Consider the following 19897-nt stretch of genomic DNA (forward strand, 5'->3'; position numbering starts at 1 on the left):
TAACACTTTTAATTTCCTTCAAGAACTTTTTGCTTTGCATTCTCAAGTTCGTTAACTGCTTGGACCAAGAGGCCAACCTTTCAGCCTATCTCAGCTTTCCAAATGCCTCCCTTTCTAAACTTAAGCTTTTGATTTAAAGTAAGAGACATGCAGCTCTTCCTTTCACTTTAACACTTAGCAGCCACTGTAGGCTTATCAGTTGGTCTAATTTCAACATTGTTGTGTCTAGGGAATAGGGAGGCCCAAGGAGAGGAAGAGAGATGGGAATAGCCAGCCAGTTGATGGAGCAGTCAGAACACACACAATGTTTATCTATTAAGTTCAACATCTTATACAGGAGAGCAATACATGGCACCCAAAACAATTACAGTAGTAACATCAAGATCACTGATCACAGATCATCATAACAAATATGATAATAAAAAAGTTTGAAATATTGCCAGAATTACCAAAATGTGAAACACAAAGTAAGCAAATAATATTGAAAAAATATACCAATCGATGCTCCAATGCAGGGTTGCCACAAACTTTCAATTTGCAAAAAACACAGTATCTCCAAACAACAATAACATGAGGTATGCCTGCATGTCTTTAGGTGGTAGAGAGACAAAGATAAGGCACATGTTCCCTCCATTCAAGAGATTTGCAATTCAGAAGGGAAAACATGTAAACAAATAACTACAATATAATATACTAACTGCTACAAAAGAGTTATATAAAAACACTTGGGAACAGAGTGATTAATAAAAGTGATTAAAAATGTTTCATTAAATCTGAATTTACAGCAAGTTATGCTACAAAAAACTAACCTGAAAGTTGGCTGTACAGAACTCTAAACTTATTTGTCAAGGGAAACAATATGACACTTGTCTAGATCCCTGCATCAGTTTTTTAATGGCTCTGAAATTTGTCATGTTTTGAAGAGAAATGACTCCACTTAAAAGCATGAAGTCAAATGGACCATGAAGCCTAAGTATAAAAACTGCTCACTGACTATGAAGCTCAATTAAAATCTTTATAAAAAATTTGAAACATTGAAAAATAAAAATATGTTCCTCACTATTGACTTTTTCTCCCTTAAGCTGAAAATATTCAGAGGCAAAACATTGAGTTATGATTCATTTTTCATCTAGAAATATATTCACAGCAACAAAGTGCTTATAAATCTAGCCATTCTGTAGAGTCATACATGTACAAAAACACATTCAGAGTCCCAACCCTGGGAAGACAGAGATACAACATCCTCACTTCTTCATTGGGCAATTCCTCCTCCCAAGACAGGTACAGGAAGATGTTTGAAATTTTGAATAAAATGAAAAAAAAGAAACACTAAGGGCTATATAGTGAGTTTTTTAAAAAGCTGAAGTTAAGTCATTCACTCACTGACTTTGTAAATACTGGGTGCCTACTACATCCCAAACTGTTTGGTACATCTGTGAAGAGAACAGAGATCCCTGTCTTCCTGAAACTTACATTCAAGCAGGGGAACTGACAAGAAATAAACATAATAAAGAGTAATTACAGGATATTAAAGGTGATTAAGTGCTGTGACAAAAAATTTAAAAGAGTAGGCTACAAGCAGTACAGGCTTCCAGGGGATGGGAAGAATAGAAAACCAGAGTTTCCTTTTGGGTATGTTCCCCATTAAGACACTTGTTAGATTTCTAAGTGAAAATGTCAAATAGGCAGCCAAGCAGAAAAGTTTAAGGGTCAACAGAGAGGTCTAGGTGGAAAATACAAATTAACTGATTCGATTTAAAAATTGTTCTTCTGAGAATATGTCCTACCCTGCACTGTTAGATGTTCATGTGTATTTTTTATTCTAAAAATTGGAAAGGAGATAGCAATTGTTTAATGGCTCTTCTTGGCAAAATTTAAAGATCCTTTTTTTTTTTAAGTGTCCATGTAATCCAGAAGTCTGGAAGACACAAGAAACCCAGAAAAAGGGACTTAGAAACTACTAAGGAAGCAAGGAAGCTATAGCAGCACCTCGCCATAGCCTATGAAGTTTTCTTTTTCCTCTGCTTTCCTTTCTACTTCCATCTTCTTAGATGTTGACCAAAAATTCTCTTTCAACCAAAAACTGTGATAATAAGGGACTGCTGCTCCTCTACCACAACTACATTCTTGATAATCCAACACCAAAATCTATTTCACATCCCTCTGAAATTAAAGATTTGTGCTCCTTGATCTCTTTCTCTTACTTGAAGACAATTTCTTCTTAGGCCTCCCATCATCATTCTTTTTTTAAATCTGATATGCATGAAATATTATGTAAAATCCACAAATGAAAATGTTAAGATACTCCATATGTAGAAAACTCCGTAAGAAGCGGTGGGAGAGGGAGGATAATGATGTACAAGGCCAGGAAGGCAGGCTGGAACATAAAAAAGATTTCACATGTCACGCTCAGGAATAGGAATTTTTACCCTGAAGATCAATGAAGTCTATTTAATCATTAAGGAACAGGATCATTCTGGAAAGTGGCATAGAGAGTGGAATAAGAATTTGTGGACGGAGATGAGTTAAAAATGTATAGCAATAATTTAGCAGAATAAAGAGTAAGAGTACACAGTCCTAAAACACAGCATCAAGCTCCTAATAGGCTGTTTAAGGAGGTATGATGTTCCACCACTGCTTATCACAAATGTCAAATTAAAAAATCTACTCCCGACAGGTGCAGAGCCAAGATGGCAGCATGAGTAGAGCAGTGGAAATCTTCTCCCAAAACCATATATATTTTTGAAAATACAACAAATACAACTATTCCTAAAAGAGAGACCAGAAGACACAGGACAACAGCCAGACTACATCCAGACCTGCGAGAACCCAGCGCCTCTCGAAGGGGGTAAGATACAAGCTGCGGCCCGGCGGGACCTGAGCGCCCCACACCCCAGCTCCCGGCAGGAGGAGAGGAGTTGGAGCGGAGAGGGAGAGTGAACCCAGGACTGCTGAATACGCAGCCCTACCCATCCGCACCAGAGCGCAGACATAGTGCGTGCGTGGGGTGGTGGAAACTAGGGAAACAGGACAGTAAGAACTGTGAGTGGGTCCCCGCAGCCGGCACCCCTGGGACAAGAAAAGCAAGTGCCCTTTGAAAATCGTAAAGGGACAGGGGCCTCACGGCTGGATGGAAGCGCCCCGGCACAATCAGCCCAATAAAAGGGAATCCCGGGGAACTCCAGGTGCCCCAACACCCTGCGTGGCAGCGCAGCTCAGAGGCCCCTCACGGTGATAAACAGCCTCCTGCCCATTCCCCCTCCAGTGCAACTCCACCATAGCGGCAGTGGCCATGCCCACAGCAACGGGGCAGAGCTTCTTCCACAGCGGCCAGAAAAGTATCAGACACCCCATCTACGCACAGCTGCTCAGCACAAGCCACTAGGGGTCGCTGTTCTCCCAGGAGAGGAAGGCCACAAACCAGCAAGAAGGGACGTTCTCCCAGCTGACACACGCACCAGCTACCCGCAACTACCTTTATCGCCATGAAAAGGCAGAAGAATTTGATAAAGACCAGACTAACCCAGACATGCTCCCCTGAGAAGGAATCTGGGGTGACAGACCTAACCAATCTCCCTGAAAAAGAATTCAAAATGAAGGTCATAACCACACTGATGGATCTTCAGAGAAATATGCAAGAGCTAAGGGATGAAGTCCAGAGGGAGATTACAGAAATGAAACAATCTCTGGAAGGACGTAAGAGCAGACTGGATGAGGTGCAAGAGGCCATTAATGGAATAGAAATCAGAGAACAGGAACACAGAGAAGCTGACGCAGAGAGAGATAAAAGGATCTCCAGGAATGAAACAATATTAAGAGAACTGTGTGACCAATCTAAAAGGAACAATATCTGCATTATAGGGATACCAGAAGAAGAAGAGAGAGAAAAAGGCATAGAAAGTGTCTCTGAAGAAATAATCCCTGAAAACTTCCCCAAACGAGGGGAGGAAATAATCAATCAGACCACGGAAGTACACAGAACTCCCAACAGAAGGGACCCAGGGAGGACAACACCAAGACACATAATAGTTAAAATGGCAAAGATCAAGGACACGGACAGAGTTTTAAAGGCAGCTAGAGAGAGGAAAAAGGTCACCTACAAAGGAAAACCCATCAGGCTATCATCAGACTTCTCAACAGAAACTTTACAGGACAGAAGAGAATGACATGATATATTTAATGCAATGAAACAGAAGGGCCTTGAACCAAGGATACTGTATCCAGCACGATTATCATTTAAATATGAAGGAAGGATTAAACAATTCCCAGACAAGCAGAAGTTGAGGGAATTTGCCTCCCACAAACCACCTCTACAGGATATTTTAAAGGGACTGCTCTAGATGGAAGCACTCCTAAGGCTAAATAGATGTCACCAGAGAAAATAAAATCACAACAAAGAAAGCAGACCAACCAAATACTAAAGGCAAAAAATAAAATCAACTAAACACAAAAGCAGTTAAAGGAAATACAAAGAGCACAGAATAAAACAACCAACATATAAAGAATGGAGGAGGAGGAATAAGAAGGGAGAGAAATAAAGAATCACCAGACAGAGTTTATAATAGCTCAGTAAGCAAGTTAAGTTAGACAGTAAGATAGTAAAGAAGCTAACCTTGAACCTTTGGTAACCACGAATCTAAAGTCTGCATTGGCAATAAGTACATATCTTTCAATAATCACCCTAAATGTAAATGGACTGAATGCACCAATCAAAAGACACAGAGTAATACAATAGATAAAAAAGCAAGACCCATCTATATGCTGCTTACAAAAGACTCATCTCAAACCCAAAGACATGCATAGACAAAAAGTCAAGGGATGGAAAAAGATATTTCATGTAAACGAGAAGAAGAAAAAAGCAGGTGCTGCAGTACTAGTATCAGACAAAATAGACTTCAAAACAAAGAAAGTAACAAGAGATAAAGAAGGACATTACATAATGATAAAAGGTTCAGTCCAACAAGAGGGTATAACAATTATAAACATATATGCACCCAACACAGGAGCACCAACATATGTGAAACAAATACTAACAGAACTAAAGGAGAAAATAGAGTGCAGTGCATTCATTTTAGGAGACTTCAACATGCCACTTAATCCAAAGGACAGATCCACCAGACAGAAAATAAGTAAGGACACAGACGCACTGAATAACACACTAGAACAGATGGACCTAATAGACATCTATTGAACTCTACATCCAAAAGCAAGAGGATACACATTCTTCTCAAGTGCACAAGGAACATTCTTCAGAATAGACCACATACTGGGTAACAAAAGGAGACTCAGTAAATTCCAAAAGACTGAAATTCTACCAACCAACTTTTCAGACCACAAAAGTATAAAACTAGAAATAAATTGTACAAAGAAAGCAAAAAGGTTCACAAACACATGGAGTCTTAACAACATGCTCCTAAGTAATCAATGGATCAACGAACAAATTACAATAGAGATCAAGGAATATATGGAAACAAATGACAACAACAACACAAAGTCCCAACTTCTGTGGGACACAGTGAAAGCAGTCTTAAGAGGAGAGTATATAGCAATCCAGGCATACTTAAAGAAGGAAGAACAATCCCAAATGAATAGTCTCACATCACAATTATCGAAATTGGAAAAAGAAGAACAAATGAGGCCTAAAGTCAGCAGAAGGAGGGACATAATAAAGATCAGAGAATAAATAAATAAAATTGAGAAGAAAAAACAATAGAAAAAAATCAATGAAACCAAAGGCTGGTTCATTGAGAAAATAAACAAAATAGATAAGCCTCTAGCAAAACTTACTAAGAGAAAAAGAGAATCAACACACATCAACAGAATCAGAAAGGAGAAAGGAAAAATGATGACAGACCCCACAGAAATACAAAGAATTATTTAAGAATACTATGAATACCTATATGCTAACAAGCTGGAAAACCTAGAAGAAATGGACAACTTCCTACAAAAATACAACCTTCCAAGACTGACCAAGGAAGAAACACAAAATTTAAACAAACCAGTTACAAGCAAAGAAATTGAAGTGGTAATCAAAAAACTACCCAAGATCAAAACCCCAGGCCAGACAGATTTACCTCGGAATTTTATAAGACATAAGGAGAAGACATAATACCCATTCTCCTTAAAGTTTTCCAAAAAATAGAAGAGGAGGGAATACTCCCAAACTCATTCTATGAAGCCAACATCACCCTAACACCAAAACCAGACAAAGACCCCACCAAGAAAGAAAATTACAGACCAATATCCCTGATGAACGTAGATGCAAGAATACTCAACAAAACATTAGCAAACCGAATTCAAAAATATATCAAAAGGATCATACACCATGACCAAGAAGGACTGATCCCAGGGATGCAAAGACGGTACAACATTTGAAAATCCATCAACATTATCAACCACATAAACAAAAAGGACAAAAATCACATTATCATCTCCATAGATGGTGAAAAAGCATTGGACAAAATTCAACATCCATTCATGATAAAAACTCTCAACAATATGGGTATAGAGGGCAAGTACCTCAACATAATAAAGGCCATATATGATAAACCCACAGCTAACATCATACTGAACAGCGAGAAGCTGAAAGCTTTTCCTCTGAGATCGAGAATAAGACAGGGATGCCTACTCTCCCCACTGTTATTTAACATAGTACTGGAGGTCCTAGCCATGGCAATTAGACAAAACAAAGAAATACAGGGAATCCAGATTGGTAAAGAAGAAGTCAAACTGTCACTATTTGCAGATGACATGATATTGCACATAAAAAACCCTAATGATTCCACTCCAAAACTACTAGAACTGATATCGGAATACAGCAAAGTTGCAGGATTCAAAATTAACACACAGAAATCTGTGGCTTTCCTATACACTAACAATGAACCAATAGAAAGAGAAATCAGGAAAACAATACCATTCACAATTGCATCAAAAAGAATAAAATACCTAGGAATAAACCTAACCAAAGAAGTGAAAGACCTATATCCTGAAAACTATAAGACACTCTTAGGAGAAATTAAAGAGGACACTAACAAATGGAAACTCATCCCATGCTCTTGGCTAGGAAGAATTAATATCATCAAAATGGCCATCCTGCCCAAAGCAACACACAGATTTGATGCAATCCCTATTAAATTACCAACAGCATTCTTTGATGAACTCGAACAAATATTTCATAAATTCATATGGAAACACCAAAGATCCCAAATAGCCAAAGCAATCCTGAGAAGGAAGAATAAAATGGGGGGGAGATCTCGCTCCCCAACTTCAAGCTCTACTACAAAGCCACAGTAATCAAGACAATTTGGTACTGGTACAAGAACAGAGCCACAGACCAGTGGAACAGAATAGAGATTCCAGACATTAACCCAAATATATATGGCCAATTAATATAAGATAAAGGAGCCATGGATGTACAATGGGGAAATGACAGCCTCTTCAGCAGTTGGTGTTGGCAAAACTGGACAGCTACATGTAAGAGAATGAAACTGGATCCTTGTCTAACCCCATACACAAAAGTAAATTTGAAATGGATCAAAGACCAGAATGTAAGTCATGAAACCATAAAACTCTTAGAAAAAAACATAGGCAAAAATCTCTTGGACATAAACATGAGCGACTTCTTCAAGAACATATCTCCCCGGGCAAGGGAAACAAAAGCAAAAATGAACAAGTGGGACTATATCAAGCTGAAAAGCTTCTGTACAGCAAAGGACACCATCAATAGAACAAAAAGGCATCCTACAGTATGGGAGAATATATTCATAAATGACAGATCCAATAAAGGGTTGACATCCAAAATATATAAAGAGCTTACGCACCTCAACAAACAGAAAACAAGTAATCCAATCAAAAAATGGGCAGAGGAGCTGAACAGACAGTTCTCCAAAGAAGAAATTCAGATGGCCAACAGACACATGAAAAGGTGCTCCACATCACTAGTTATCAGAGAAATGCAAATTAAAACCACAATGAGTTATCACCTCACACCAGTAAGGATGGCTACCATCCAAAAGACAAACAACAACAAACGTTGGTAAGGTTGTGGAGAAAAGGGAATCCTCCTACCCTGCTGGTGGGAATGTAAATTTGTTCAACCACTATGGAAAGTAGTATGGAGGTTCCTCAAAAAGCTCAAAATAGAAATACCATTTGACCCAGGAATTCCACTTCTAGGAATTTACCCTAAGAGTGCAGCAGCCCAGTTTGAAAAAGACAGATGCACCCCTATGTTTCTCATAGCATTATTTACAATAGCCAAGAAATGGAAGCAACCTAAGTGTCCATCAGCAGATGAATGGATAAAGAAGATGTGGTACATATACACAATGGAATATTATTCAGCCATAAGACGAAAACCAGTCCTACCATTTGCAACAACATGGATGGAGCTAGAGGGTATTATGCTCAGTGATATAAGCCAGGTGGAGAAAGACAAATACCAAATGATTTCACTAATATGTGGAGTATAAGAACAAAGAAAAACTGAAGGAACAAAACAGCAGCCGAATCACAGAACCCACGAATGGACTAACAGTTACCAAAGGGAAAGGGACTGGGGAGAATGGGAAGGAAGGGAGAGATAAGGGCATAGAAAAAGAAAGGGGGTATTACGATTAGCATGTATAATGTGGGAGGGGAGCATGGGGAGGGCTGTGCAACACAGAGATTCTAGACAAGTAATGATTCTACAACACCTTACTACCCTGATGGACAGTGACTGTAATGGGGTTTGTGGGGGGGACTTGGTGAATGGGGGACCCTAGTAAACATAATGTTCTTCATGTAATTGTAGATTAAGGATAACCAAAAAAGAAATCTACTGCTTCCTCATCTGGTTCTATCCTACATATCTACATCATTATTTACTGACTACTCTCAAAAAAAATCTATAGAAACTCAGTCAGGCTACTAAGCCTAATATGCCTCATCTTAAGAAACTTAAGTCTACCCTCTAAGTCCTTCTTCATTTTATATTCTCTATCTGAAAAGCTGCTTCTCCTCAATTCACACTCTAGAATACCTGAGTTCTACCTATCCTATAATGTCTTGCAAAATAACCTCAAGGCCTTTCCTGATTATGTTCTCCTTGTAAGAGTTACCACTTTCTGAATTGTATGAATGTTAGTTCTACAACTAGATTCCAAGTCCCTTGAAGACAGCATTCAGACCTGCTTCATCTTCATGGTAAATATTTAAAAAGTAAGTATTGGTTGAATCATGAATGGATGTGTGTGATTTTTTTTAAATAGTTCTGTAAAAGTATAAAACAGATTCTCTTTGTTTTCCAATATAAATTTACAAATGCAATCCACAGGTTTGGGTGCAAAAATATTGAGTAATCTATATCCTGACCACATATAGTTTTAAAAACATCTTAGAATATCTTCAGTATTCTATTATCTTACTGATCTTAATGTGATCGGGACAATTTGAAGAACAAAAATTGGCATGCTGAAAACAAATAGACTTACAATGGCTGCAGAATATTTCTAAAGGATGCATAAGAAAGCAACAAAAACAAATGCAAAGCAGGAATCAAAAAGAATGCTTTATTGCAGTAATGGAAAATCATAATGTATAGATGTCACGTTCGTAAAAACAAGAATACAAAATGGTACCAAAAGTTTCAAAATCACAGATGAAGCTATTTTTCTTGTTTGAGAGCAGAAATATCACAAATGCAAATGACTGCAAGCTACTAGATCTAAAACAAAAAACAAATTAAAAAAAATAAGACCATTTTGCAGGCAACCCTACCCTTCTTCTTGCTGTGTAATACCCTAAAGTCAAGGGAAACAAACCATTGATATAATGTATGCAAAATCCTTTTTCACCATGTGCAAATCAGGATTGTAACAAACATTATAAAGTAGAAAAAAAAACAACTGAAGAATCTCTTGAGATGACTAGAAACATGATTGTTTAAAATAATTTTGTAACCTAAAACATAAACTGCATTTTAAAACTTAAATCTTTAGTTTAGCTATTATATAATTTAACAAAATATACTTAAAGCAAGGGTTCTGCTAAGTAAACATGAAATCATAAAGCAAAGATTTGGGTAGTTAAATAAATATGTTAAATGAAGTTTTATAAATTTAACTCATAGAAAAAGGATTAGCAACTAGAACTCCATGTGTCATTTTACTACATTGTTAGGGAATGTAGAAGAGTAGGAAATGGGCTATTTTAAGCCATGATAACTTTACAGAAAACATGAACAACCAGAATTTACAATCTCACTTAAAAACAGAACCCACTGCCCTACTCCAAAGGTCAAGAGTCTGTGTTACTCCATGGCATCAGTTCTTAGACCATTTTTTTTCTCCATCAACATTATAAATATGACTTAACTTTCACTGTAGTATCCCATTCCTAGATACAATGAAAACCTAAAAATTAGCACATATGACTAAAACCTCAAGAAATCAAATTTAGAAGATGAATTTTTAGGTATAAGATGCAGCTAGTTAATCAAATTCATTACCTGAGTAAGATAGAGTCTATAATCTTGCCTCAATTCTTCTTTTAGCTTATGCTTCTTCCGCTCATAGTCTTCCCCAAGTGGTAAACTTAATCCATAATCAATTCCTAGAAAGAAAACAAGTAATTAGCTCATTTTCAAACCAACGTCAATTTCAATACAATCTCCTATAACAAAGCACAGTAGGAAAGAACACAGTCCTCCTGATTCTGAGACAGAGATGAGAACAAAACATTTTGTACTTAAAATGCTTCAAAAGGTAATATATTCACTTAATGGAAACAATCCCTCCTACCCATAAACCCCTCACCCAGTTCTCCCTGCTCAAAACACCAAGTATTAACTGCTTCTCCTCACCTTCCAAAGACTTTTTAACACATCTATAAACATACTTTTGCACTGTTTGGCACCTTGGCTTTTTAAGGAGTGCAAAATTAAAGCAATGAAAAGCTGATTACCTTTACATTTTCACTTAATTCTACTGAAATTTCTTCAAAAATACCTACAATTTTAATGTCTGTTCTTTATTCTGTGAAAATTATTAACATGAACTTTTAACATACAGGAATATCTTTGTTATATAAAATTTGAGAAAAAAATATAAGACCCATGCATGGCTCAAGTTGAAATTTCCAAGAACTTTTAAAGTTAAGCCACCAATTCTGATTTCATGTAAATGGTATTAATTTTTATTGTGGCCAAAAAATACATAATAAAAAATATACTATTTTAACCATTTTTAAGCATACCATTCAGTGGCATTAAGTACATTCACAATGTTGTACAAGCATCACTGGTAAGTATTTAGATTTCTTAAGCCCCTTCCCTTTTTCAGTACTGTTATATAATACCATAGTTTGAGAAATTACTACTTCTAAACAAAGTAAAAATTTTCTTTGGAAAGTCAGCTAACAAGGAATATAGATGACATAACTGATTAACATGTGCCTCAGTCCCTCATAATGCAGCTAAATAATGGGAATTTATCATGAATGTGTCTTATCACTACTTTGTTACATCACTGAAATATTTCAAGGGGAAAGAGGCCAAAGTATGTTTAGATATAAACATAAATGGACACCTATTAATTTTTATGGAATACCAAATTCCACTTTCCACCATAAACACCATGAAATTCTCTTTAACACTTTTGGCTTACTTACTTCCCGATGATAGAGAATGTAACAGAGGATTCCTTAGGGACACCTTTCATTCATGTTTCTGATTCTCTTCCAAAAGAATATTAATAATTCCATATACTTGGTATTTTAAATCATCCTAGAAAGGCATTTTTTCTTCACAAAGCAATCTAAACCTTTTTTTTAAAGAAACAGAGTTTAAGCCTAAAGAAAGAAAGAATTTGGAGTCTCATGTTCAGAATGGAATATAACTCCTTTGAAACTAAACTATAAAATCCATGAAAGCATGATCCATGCTTTATTCAATTGTATAATGCCTGGCATACAACCTATACCCAAGAAATGTTCAGTGAATAAATGTGTGAATAGTCAAATATATGAATGAATGCCTACGAGGAAAGAATGAATGAAAGAGAAAAAAGCACACTATTATTAGTATTTTACTACTACTTTTAGTCATCTGATTGCATAAAGGAAGCATAATAACTAGTAACAAGATACATCTCTAGTTATATAGGGTCACAATGCATGCTCTATTGTGTTAAGGAGAAAAAGCTGCAAGGATGATGTCTCCCAATGTGGTTGGCTTTCTGACTCAGGGAACAAGTAATTTATAGCTTTCTGAAAAATCAAGTCTTTAAGGTGGCTTTTGCTTCTGTTTTTCAAGTCTGCTTGATAGATTTATATGGAGGAATAGAAAGAAAAACATGATTCATTCTCATTTATAAATTACTGTTCATACTAAGTTCAACTTTTTACTATTGATTCGACAGTATTTGTAGTAACACAATGCCTTCTGAATTACTTAAAATTTTATCAATTAAGGTATAGTCAAAAAAAATACTAACTTTATAATTCTACTTTTGACATCCAATACCAACATTTATGGCATTAGACATAGGTCTTAGAAATAAAATCAAGAATTGTACACAATTTAAATATTCTATTCACTTTAAACTATGCATTAACAATGGCACCTCAATCGACTTAATGAGCTAAGAAACTAGCTAAGACTTACATATTCAGGGCAGTTGTCTCTGATGGTTCTAGTGGCCAGTAAAGCATCTGGTGTCATCTTAGGGTCATTTGAACTGATGTCACTTCAGGTACATCAGTGACTCTAAGATAGTTAACATTGTGCTTCAGAACCAAGTTAATTAGAAGTATTTGGTGTCTACAGTGGTTCTAGGTTAAATAAAATACGTAAAACTAAAGTATACTATTATTCTAAAATTAATTTACCTTTTAACAAAGCATTGAGAAAACAAATTACCATGGAATTCTGTTTTTTCTTTTCATTATTACTATGAGAAGGCATTATGCAAAAATAAGTAAAGGGCAATTATAGGAAACAATAAAAGGCCTTTTCATAAGCAGGTAATTTATCAAGAGGTGTGACTGCTTTGAGGAAAACACTGTATTCAAACTTCAACTATAAAAGCATTATGACAAAGGACACATTTGACTTGTATCAACTGAACAAAAGAGGTAGAATGTCTGGATTTTAGTTTGTAATAAGAGAAGCCTAACACTACATATGTTAAAAGGAATGATAATTAAAAGTACAACTAAAAATTAGTAAAAATACCATTTCATTTTTACTAGTTTTCAAAATCTTTGCTATAGTTTATTGCATTATTACATTATAGTTCATAGTTTATCAGATAATTCCAGAGCTTCTCTACAATGTAAAACCCTGCTGTTGCTTTCTTTCTGGTATTACTTTTAAATTACATCAGTGTAATTTTTTTCCTTATAATTCTTTCTTTTCCAAATTTAAGCATAATTGTATTTAAAATGAATTTTTAAAAATCATATCTAATATTTCCCAGTAACAAGAGTAAAATCTTCTTATTTTACTTTGGTAATCTGTAATCTTTACTTGCATATTTCCAAAATAATGACTTCAGAGCAGGAAAAGTGAATCTTAAGAGCCTGAAATACTCTGTGAATAAAGCTCCATTGACTTTCTTAAACATATCTTTTGGTGAACACATGAATTCCAAGAGGAGTAATCCTCTTGGCTATATTCCTAGAACTGGAACTGTTGGTCACTGGAGAAGGTCACAGGGTTTAGTAGATACTGCCAGTTTTTCAGAGTTGTACCATTATACATTCCCACTAGCAATGAATGAATTCCAGGTGATCCGCATCCTTGCCTATTCTTGGTATTGTAAGTCCTTTAAATATTAAATATTATAATTGTGTGCGTGTCCCACTATAGTTTCAATTTGCATTTTCCTAATGACTACATATGCTGCATACCTTTTCAAATGTATTTGGATTTACTCATTTGAGAATACTTATCCATCTATTTTGCCTATTTTTAAAATTAGAGTCTTTTTCTTCAGATTTGTAGATTTTATATATATGTATATACATATATACACACATGCATCTACATTTATACGTATAAAACTACATATACATATAGCTGCCTTCCACATTCTTATATCTTTTGATGAATAATTCTTAATTTTAATGAAGTTCATTTACTCAAACTTCTTTTTGGTTAGTTCTCTTCATCATCTGTTTAAGAAATCCTCATCTACCCCCAATACCTAGAAGGCATTCTACTATGTTTTCTCTAAGAGCTTTACAGCATGAGGTTTTACATTTAGCTCAATGATCTGTCTTGAATTAATACTGTATGCAGTCTGAGATAAGCTATAGGTTAAGGTTCTTTTTTTCCCTTTCTTTTTCTTGGCATGAATGTCTAACTTATCCAGCACTACTTACTGGAAAGGCCATCCTTTTCCCCACTCAATTGCAGAGGCACCTATGTCATAAATCAGATGTCTGTATATGAGTGAATTTGTTTCTATGTTTTCTGTTCTGTTCCAGTGGTCTACCGCTTAACCACATACCGAAACTAAACTACCTTAATTACTACAATAAGTCTTTATATATAACACTTTTAAGTTCTCCAAGTTACTCCTTTTTCTGTAAGACGGCTATAGCTATCGAAGTTTTTTAAATTTCCTTATAAACCAACATATTGAGAAACCTGCTGGTATTGCACTGACCACCATGCAAGCTGTAACAGTGCAACCATCTTCCAAATCAATGGAAAACTATGATTGCTTTGTGACCTTCATGAATTTTTGTCAAAACAGTAAAAATTATCTTACTGTTGCTTAAAAACATATAGGGAAATTAAGAAATAGTAAGCTAATAAATAACTTGGTACACTGAAATTTAAAACATTAGAAACATTGAGACCTAAATACTTTCTTTGCTAAAAACTTTTCAAGAGTAATTTGAACATCATTTGCCTTGTTACATAGCTTACAATATGTTGCATTTTTTTTCTATGCTTTGGCAATCCTGATAATATTGAGAGACTTCTAATCCACAAACACAGAATGTCTACCCATTTACTTGAATGTTCTTTAATTCCTCTCAGACATGTTTTATAGTATTCTGTGCACAGGCACACCTCAGAGATATTATGGGTTTAGTACCAGACCACTGAAGTAAAGCAAATATCACAATAAAGTGAGTCAAATGAATTTTTTGGTTTTCCAGTGCATATGTTTATAGTCTATTAAACTGTGAATAGCCTTATGTCAAAAAAACAATGTACATGCCTTAATTTAAAAATGCTCTATTGCTAAAAAATGCTAACAATCATCTGAGCTTTCAGGGAGTCATAAGCATTGATATCACTATACAAATACAATAAAATTCATGCAAAAGTTCCAAGTATTGAAAGAATTACCAAGATGTGACACAGAGACACAAAATGGGCAAATGCTGTTGGAAAAATAGTGCCAATAGACTTGCTTGATGCAGGGTTGCCACAAATCTTCAATTAAAAAAAAAAGGCACTATCTACAAAGTACAAATGTGAGAACCAATAAAATGAGGTACATCTATAAAAGCCTTGTCCTTCGGTTAAATTTACTTTTTAAGTATTTTACTCTTTTTGCTTTATGAATGGAATTGTTTACTTAATATTATTTTCAGATCTTATGTTCATTGCTAATATGTAGAAATACAATTGATTTTTGTATATTGATTTCATATCCAGGTATCTTGCTGAACTCATTTATTACTTCTAATAGGTTTTTTTGTGGATTCCTTAGGGTTTTCCTCAAGCAGAACCATAATCTGCAAATAAGGACAGTTTGTACTTCTTTCCAACCTTGATGCTTCTATTTATTTTTCTTCCTCATTACACTGGTAGGACCTTCAGTACAATATTGATTATATGTGGTAAAAGTATACATCCTTGTCATGTTCCTGCTCTTAGAGAAAAGCATGCAGTCATAAACTATTACGCATGATCTTAACCCTAGGTTTTTCATAGATGCCCTTCCTTAGGATTAAAAGATCTCTTCTAATCCTAGTTTGTTGGCAATTTTTATCCTGAATGAATGTGGCATTTTGTCTAATGCTTCTTCAGCAACTCAAGAGAGGATCATATGCTTTTTGTCCTCAACTCTATTAATCTAGTATATTACATTAATTTTGAGATGTTAAAACTAAACTTGCATTCCTGTGATAAAACTCCCTTGGCCAGAGTACATAATCATTTGTATACATTGCTAGATTCAAGTAGGTAATATTTTGTTGAGGATTTCTACATCTATATTGATGAGGGATACTAGTTTGTAGTGCTCTTTTCTTATGAAAACTTCACCTGGCCATGATATCAGGATAATACTAACCTTACAAAAAAATGTTAAGAAGTATGCCTTTCTCTCATATTTTTTTCCCTTAAGTTTGTGAAAGAATAGTATTACTTCTTTAAATGTTTGATACAATTCATCAGTGAAACACTCCAGCCCTGTGCTTTTCTTTGTGAGTGATTTTTAATGAAAAATTCCATTTCTTTATGTTATAGAACTATTTATAGTTTCCATTTCTTTTTGAATCAGTCTCAGTAACAGGTTTTTCTAGAAATTTGTCCCTGTTGTCTAAGATATCTAAGTTGTTGGCATAACAACATACAACATAGACAAGTCAGCAAACACTAAAGATTAGTCCTAACAGCTATGTGAAATTCTACTTGAATTAACTTGTTAACATTACTTCTATCCCATCTGTAAGGAAATTCGATAAAGAGAAAGATGTCAATTGTGACGAAGATGATTAATTTTATGTGTCAACTTGGCTAGTCCATGGTGCATAGATTTGTGGTCAAATATTATTATGGATGCTTCTGTGAGGGAGTTTTTTGGATGAAAGTAACATTTAAATTGATGGACTTTAAGGGCACAAAAATTCTCAATCATAATATAAGGTGGTCACAGGAATGGCAATAAAGCATGGAGATATAGTCAATGATTCTGTAACATCTTTCTATTTTAACAGCTAGTAATTGTACTAGTTGGGGTGAGGATTTAATAATGTGCGTAACTGTTGAACCACTGCTTTGTATTTATATACTTGAAAATTGTGTATCAACTATACTTCAATAAAAAAATGTGATAAATATATATAAGGGAATATTACTACAATAAAAAAAAGAAATCTTGCAATTTGTGACAACATGGATGGACTCAGAAAGTACTATATGCTAAATGAAATAAGTCAGACAGAGAAAGACGAATACTGCATGATTTTACTTACATGTAGAATCTAAAAAACAGGGAACAAAACTGAAATAGACTCAAACACAGAGAACAGACTGGTGGTTATCATAGGGTAGCGGGTTAAGGGGATGGGTGAAAGAAATGAAAGGGAAACAAAACTAGTGAAAGTTTGATATCTTGATCAGGGAGATGGTTACATAAATATATACACAAGTCAAAATTTACCAAGCTATACACAAGATTTGTGCATTTTATTGCATGTATCTCAATTTTTAAAAAGTGCCTCCCAATGAGATCACGCTAATAAAACTATATAAACTCTGAGTAAAGCAGATTGTCCTCCATAATGTGGGTGGGCCTCATCCAGTTTAAAACTTAAACAGAACAAAGACAAATCTCCTGCAGGCAAGAAGAAATTCTGCACCAGACAATCTTCTAACATGAACTGCAGTATCAGCTCTTTCCTGGGCCACTGGCATTCCAGCCTATCCTGTAGATTTTAGACTTCCAGCCTCCACAATAACATAAGCCACTTCCTTAAATCTCTCCCTCTCTCTATCCCTGTGTGTGTGTATTGTGGGGAAGTTGGGGTTCCTATGGCCAGGATCCTCACTGAACTTAAATCACCTAATGATGTAACTGGCCTGTTGCTAGGCTACCACTTCCACACCTGCAGGCAATAAGCTATTATTGCTCTATATAGAGAGCTCGGCCCAGTGCTCTGGGTAGAGGCAGAGACGCTAGTGCTCAACCTACCGCTGGGAGAACAAGACGGATAATAAACCCTTTCACCCCAAAGAACGTTTTGCTGTCAATTTCTTTGGTCACACTGAATCCATAGCGAACTTGCTGGGGCTGAAACCCACTGGCAACACATGTATACACAGATACATACAAATATACATATACACATAAATACCCTATTGGTTCTATTCTCTGGAGAACCCTGACAAATACAACGACTTTAATGTTGGATTTGAACTAATATTTTTCTAAATATAACCTAACAGCCTTTCCTGTTTATTAATAAAGATTGTATTTGAAAAAAGGATAGTCAAAAACAATTTTGAAGAGATTCCAGGAGAAAGATGACTGGATAGGAAGTCACTGTGATAACCTCCTCCCACGTACAAAGAGGAGCAACTACAGCTAATACAACTAACTGAAAATGACCTGGAGACAACAGAAAAAAATCTTCTACACTTGGTGAAAAAGAGAAGAACACAGTGAGAAGGGTAATGGGGCACAGCTGCAATCCTTTAGGATCCAAGCCCTTCCTTCATCCCAACTAGCAAGCAGGAAGGAGAGAGGAATGGCACAAGGAGGAGATAAATGCCAGGGAACCAAGTACACATAACCCTGAAGATCTGCTCCAGCAAGACATCTCCCCATAGCAATAGCCCTTGCAAATCAACAGGACTGAACACCAGGGGGCCTATTTTCACTCGTGGAGGACTGGGTCAACTGTTCTGAGACTCAACATAGAAAAAAGCAGTTTTAAAGAGATTTACTAACTTCGACAAGTGTGCCAGAGGGGTGGGGGTCTGAGGGAGCTGTATCCAGAGGTGAAAAGGCTGGAAGATGCCACTTTTCCAGCCTTCCTAAACCCAGCTGGCCAGACACTTGCAGAAGCTAGTTCTGAAACTCTCCATCTACCATGATTGCCCTGCTCTGGCATTCCCCTGCAGAGTTGTCCCATCCAACATGCTCAGCCCAGCACTAGTTGCATAAGCCATTGCTGGCAACTAGGCTGAGTGCAGGCCCACCAATAGTGCACAGCAACAGAAGGACTCAAGCTACACCAGCACCAGGCCTGGTCACTCATTAAAGCTGCACCAGCATCACACACTGAAGCATAACAGCAGGGCTCAGCCATTGCTGACAGCCAGGCTGAGTGTGGACCCTCCATCAAAATGGAGGGGCTGGGTTGATTATTAAGCTGTATTAGCTTCACACAACAAAGCAGAGCAGTTGGAATTAGCTACTGCTGGCAGCCAGTCTGGGTTAAGGCCCACCAGCCATAGCTGTGGCTCAGGAGGGTGTGCACAGCCCACACGGGGGACATGCTTTGAGCACCTAGCTCTGGTGAGTAGGGGGTTTGGGGTTTCTAGGCACCACAGGAAGCCTACAACACAAAGCCACTACCTTCAAGACCAGGAGATACAGCTGATCTTTCTAATACACAGAAACACCAAACATAGAGAACCAGACAAAATGAGAAAGCAAAGGAATATGTCCCAAACAAAAGAACAAGATAAACCAGGAAAAGTACTAACTGAAACGGAGATAAGAAATCTACCTGATAAAGAATTCAAAGTAAAGAGACTCACTGAAGTGGAGAAACAGAACAGACAATCTCAGGGAGGACTTCAAAAAGGAGAAAATATAAAAAGACCAATCAGACCTGAAGAATACAACTAAAATGAAAATATAGTAGAGGAAATTAATAGAGGATGCAGAAGAACAGATCAGTGATCTGGAAGACAGGGTTCTGGAAAGTAACAAGCTGAGAAACAGAGAAAGGATTTCTAAAAAATGAGAATATGCTAAGGATACTCTGCAACAAGTCCAAATGCAAAAATATTTGTATAATAGGGATCCCAGAAAGAGAAGACTGAAAGGTGTAGAAAGTCTATTTGAAGAAATAATAGCTGAGAATTTATCCCAACCTGGGTAAGGTAACAGACATCTAAGTCCTGGAAGTGCAGAAAGCCCCAAAGAAGATGAACAAA

The 19897-nt window shown here is 36.3% G+C and overlaps 1 protein-coding gene across 1 annotated transcript in view; it reads right to left on the reverse strand.

The window, feature by feature from the left end:
- CSPP1 (centrosome and spindle pole associated protein 1) overlaps positions 1–19897 on the reverse strand; it is a 163427-nt gene that overhangs the window by 129300 nt on the left and 14230 nt on the right. Inside the window, 1 exon segment of the mRNA XM_057498016.1 lies at positions 10490–10593. Within this exon segment, the coding sequence (XP_057353999.1) occupies positions 10490–10593 (104 nt within the window).

Source organism: Manis pentadactyla, chromosome 3 (genome assembly GCF_030020395.1).
Source record: "Manis pentadactyla isolate mManPen7 chromosome 3, mManPen7.hap1, whole genome shotgun sequence".
NCBI lineage: Eukaryota > Metazoa > Chordata > Mammalia > Pholidota > Manidae > Manis > Manis pentadactyla.